The sequence below is a fragment of the Anopheles bellator genome, chromosome 1, assembly GCF_943735745.2.
Source record: "Anopheles bellator chromosome 1, idAnoBellAS_SP24_06.2, whole genome shotgun sequence".
In the NCBI taxonomy this organism is placed as follows: Eukaryota; Metazoa; Arthropoda; class Insecta; order Diptera; family Culicidae; genus Anopheles; species Anopheles bellator.
This window is the reverse complement of record NC_071285.1, coordinates 82074-86499: the sequence shown is the minus strand read 5'-3', so window position 1 is coordinate 86499 and position 4426 is coordinate 82074. Positions and strand designations below refer to the sequence as shown.

Below are 4426 nucleotides of genomic sequence, written 5' to 3'. Positions count from 1 at the left end.
AAAACTCTCTCGGCTCCTGCTGATTTTTGGTTTCTTGGCAAGGGATTCTCCCTGCCGGCGCACCCTGTTTCCCTTTCGGGCCGTGTCCTCATTTCTTCTGGCCCTTTTCGGCTTGGCCTGGCTCCTTGCCTGTTCGTATTCCACTTGATTGATTCTACTCGTTTTCCACCTTCATCTCACTTTCTTCACCCACTAAAATCCGACTGTCCCGACTGCCTTCGCCCTGTCGCTCTTCGTTTCTCCGGCGCAGTTTGCTTCGCCATCAGAGATTGAGTTTACATCCAGCGCCTAGATTTTCTGGTTCTGGAGTTTTCTCAAACGCCAAAAACACAACTCATCCAATCATTTTATCGTTCCTTTTCGTTTACTTCCTTTTTTCGCTCTGCTCCTTTCGTTCTCGCTCGGTCTCTCTTTGCCTCTGGCTCTTCCGCTTTCGCGCCGACCCAGCGATCGTCTTCAAGCAACGGGGCAAGAGGATAATGGAATGGTAACCAACAACCACTAAAAAGCCAAAACGGGATGGAAAAACTTGTTTTGGAAATTTACCCTTTTCCCTTTCTTCCTACTTCGCACCTCTTCATCCATCGTTAGGGCCTTCCTCCCACGAACGCGGGAACGGGACCCACAAACAAGCGCAGCCAAGCAGCGATCCTGTGTGGCTCCGTGTTCCAAACCTCCGTTTCCCTCCGCGCTTGACCCTTCTTCCACGGCAGCTCTTCTAATTCTCAGATTCGGAGTTTTTCTCCTTTTCTCGGAAGCCAGGGTGAGGTTTGGTTCGCATCCGATGCGTACGCAGGCACACTTGTTGTACACATTGCTCTGTTTTGTGACAATGTGTCTCATTTCGCCCGGCTTTTTGCATTCAGTCCAAGCTCAGTACGGTCAATTTGCTGCATTCGAAGTGCTGTGCTTAGTTCCGCTTAAAGTGGCTTCAAGAATACACACACATGCATACACAAGAAATATCTACCAACTGTCGGTCGGGCCAGTGCAACTGACCACTAAACGCACAAGTTTCAAACCTAGGGACGTTATTGCCTACGGAAAGCCGGACACCTCCATGCATGAAACACTTGCACATACTGGTCATATTCATATACACAAGCAATCGCAAAGGGATTGCTAAATGGTTGGGATTCCGCCAACAATGGATGGATCGGAGACATACGATGAACTTGTAGTTCAATCTTTCGCTTCCGGCGATCCTGGATCAGACAGAACTCAGCACGACGTCATAGGTACACATTTGAATCGTGCTTTCTAATCCCAACAGTGGGCATTTGCTAGAATGTTGATTGCTTGTCCATTCGCTGTCCTAGAGGAGGACCGTCCTCGGCAAGCAGGAGTCAAAAATGGACTTAGCTTATGTTGTTTCATTTATCAGTACACTACCTATCACTAGTGATTTGACTACTGCTGGTGTTGCTGCTCCGATTGCTGCCGCCGTTGACGGCAGTGCTCTCTGCTCCGCTGGAACCGCTGTTTGCGGAAACCGGTGCTGGTGCAACCGACGCGACTGCACTTGGCGGCGAGTGGGACGGCTGATCAACGGCACTGCCACCATTCACCGCCAGGGACCCCGTCTTTGGCGAGAGATCACCGTGGCTTTCATTACCCACCAGCTGCGGAACCAACAGCGGGTGTGAATGAAGGTGCGGATGATGCAGACTGTTGCTGTGTCGCTGATCTGTTGGCGAGTGTTGGAGGTGGTGATTGGTGAGGTGTGGCGCAGGGTGCAGCAGGAAATTGGCGGCCGAGGGACTCGTTGACGAGGCAGCCCCCGTTGACACACCGGCACCGTTGCCGGTGGTGCAGTCGGGCAGCTCCTCCTTGATGGTCATGGATCCCGGCACGGAAGACACGGAAGACCCGCCGGACGAAGGCGGCGTGTTGGGAAGGAGCGGGGGTGAAGTTTTCAGGTTTAACTGCTGTAAGTGTGGCGGGATCTGAAGCGAGGTTGACGACGAGGACGACGACGACGACGACGATGATGATGAAGAAGAGGAGGACGACGAAAGGGACGAAGGCGTGGGTGGGGCCAGCGTGGGTGTCGACGGCGTCGGCGGTTGCAGGAGTGCTGGGCTTTTGCCGAGGCTTGTGGCCGAAACGCCGTTCGAAGAGGGGTTGCTGCCGTTGGCCGCGGAGGAACCCGAGTTGCGCATGGTGTGATGGTTGTTGTATGGGCTAAAGTTGTTGCTGTAGCTGTTGTTCAACTGTGACCCGCCGATTCCGCTGTCGTTGCTGATGTTGTTTAATTTATCGCTTACATTCTGCAGCGCTGCCGCTGCCGCCGCAGCCGCCGCTGCTGCCTGCTGGTGGTGATGGTGGTGAAGGTAGTGCTGCTGGTGCTGATGTTGCTGCTGCTGGTGGTGGTGTTGGAGCTGCTGATGGAGCTGCTGCTGTTGCTGCTGGGCCGTAGCGATCATCGACGCTAGCCCGAGGTGATCGTGATGGTGGTAGAAGTTCGTGGGCGTCGCAGGACTTGCAAGCAGGTTCAGGGGTGACGCGATGCTGGTCGAAGGCGACTGCAAGCTTGAGAGGACACTCATGCATCGCGGGCTCGAAAGCGACTGGTTCATCGACTCGCGATCGTCCTCTTCGGGCGACTTGCTGTCATCCATGCTGCCGCAGCTGCCGATTGCGTCGTCGGAACCATCCCGGTCGCGCCCCTCCCGATCGCTGCCCGCGCCACTGTCCCCTCCCCGATCGCTGCTAACCTCCTTGTAGCGAATGCACTTCTTCTTGCGCCGACACGGTTTGCACCACTGGTTCTGCTGATCGAGTCCATAGCGCGCCCGGCACTTTTTCATGCTGTTCCCCCCCGGATCGGCCGGACTTCGATCCTTTTTTCTCTTTTTCTTTTTCGCCCCGTAACCGTAATTGTCCCGAGCTGTCCAGCCTGGATAGAGCTCCATGTGCAACTGCCGTTCTTGGCGCGCTTTATCGTAGTACACGCTCTGCTCTTCGCGAGACAACGAGTGCCACTTGCGCCCTAGAATCTGATTGATGGCAGCCGACTCCTTCAGCGTACACTCGGCCACAACTTTCGCGCGCATCTCCTTCATGTAGAGCATAAACGCGTTCAGCGGCTTCTTAACGTGGCTCCGTTTCTTCTCCAGCGCTGCCTCCTTCTCCGCCAGCGACATGTGCTTGTGCCCTCCGCCCCCGCCGCCACCGTTGTTGTTATTGTTGTGGTGGTGGTGATGGTGGTTATGGTGGTGATGGTGTCCGTGGTGGTTGTGGTTCGTGTGATGGCTGCTGTTGTTGTTGTTGTGCTGATGCTGCGGATCTTGCGCCCCGAGCGAGCCGCCGGAACGGTGGCTGTGGTGATGGAAGGCGGTCGAGGAGGACGATGACGATCGATGATGGTGTCCCGATGACGACTCGTGGTCATTCCCAGCCGACGACGAAGACGACTCCTGCTTGATCGTCGACGACTGGCCCCGGTCTCGATGCAGTCCACCGGCGCTGCCGCCTCCAATGTCCTGCTTCGGGCCGGGAGTGATGATGGCCGGATGTCCCGCATTCAGCATCGGATGCGAATGCAGGAGGGTCGGTGAGTAGCGATAGAAATCGCTGGACAGTGACGGGTAAATTTGCAGCGACGACGGATAAGGAGTCCGAAACCCGGCCGCAGGACTGTAGAGTGAGGGAGTGTGCCAGGACGGCGCCACCGAAAGCATGTCAGGACTAAGCATCGGGTAGGGATACTGGCTGGTCGGGAAGCTGTACAGCGGCGGCCTTGTGAGGCTCATCGTTTTCGGGTCCAGCTGGTACGGCAAAATGCCACAGTGGGCCGGTGGCGGGGAGGACAGGTGATCTGCGTTGTGACAGAAGAACGGAGGAAGGCTCATTTTGTTCGCCATCGACACCGGAAGACCTCCGGCTGCCCCGTTCGGGTAGGAGTACGGCGGCACGATGTAACCCATGTTGAATCCCGGGTGCGTTCCGTGCGGCAGCTTGCCGGCCACACTGGTCCCACTACCGCTTCCCGCGCTGCCACCATACGGTGCCGGGCCCGCACTGTCGTGGCGGGTTGTCCCATTCTTGACCGTTTTCTCCTCGCTCTCGGTCAGATCGATGAGACTCGATTTCTCCTCGAGCAAGTTCTCCGTCAGTTTCTCATCGTCCCGGTCGCCCTCGTCCTTAAACACCTTCACCTCATCCGTGCTGCCCAACTCATCTCCGGTGGAACTGTTGTGCGGCATTTTGCGATCTTGGTTCTACCGCTTCTGGCAGCGGCTATGATCGCGATCACTACACCCACAGCACTGGCGCGAACGCGCCCAGTAGCGTCGATATCACTCCTCTACGTCAACACACCTTCAGACATTACCTGCCACAGCACGTAATGCAATAAAAAGGCACTTGGAATGCGATTCCGTTTCGAGACCGCTCACGACTCGGCTGCACTTTTGCATTGGGG

General features: G+C 56.1%; 1 protein-coding gene across 1 annotated transcript; it reads right to left on the bottom strand.

The window, feature by feature from the left end:
• Positions 1–1388: 1388 nt before the first annotated feature.
• On the bottom strand, positions 1389–4208 carry LOC131206407 (protein pangolin, isoforms A/H/I/S-like). Its single transcript, XM_058198945.1, has one exon. It carries the CDS (start codon positions 4206–4208, stop codon positions 1389–1391), a length of 2820 nt encoding a protein of 939 aa, XP_058054928.1.
• Between the last annotated feature and the right edge of the window lie 218 nt (positions 4209–4426).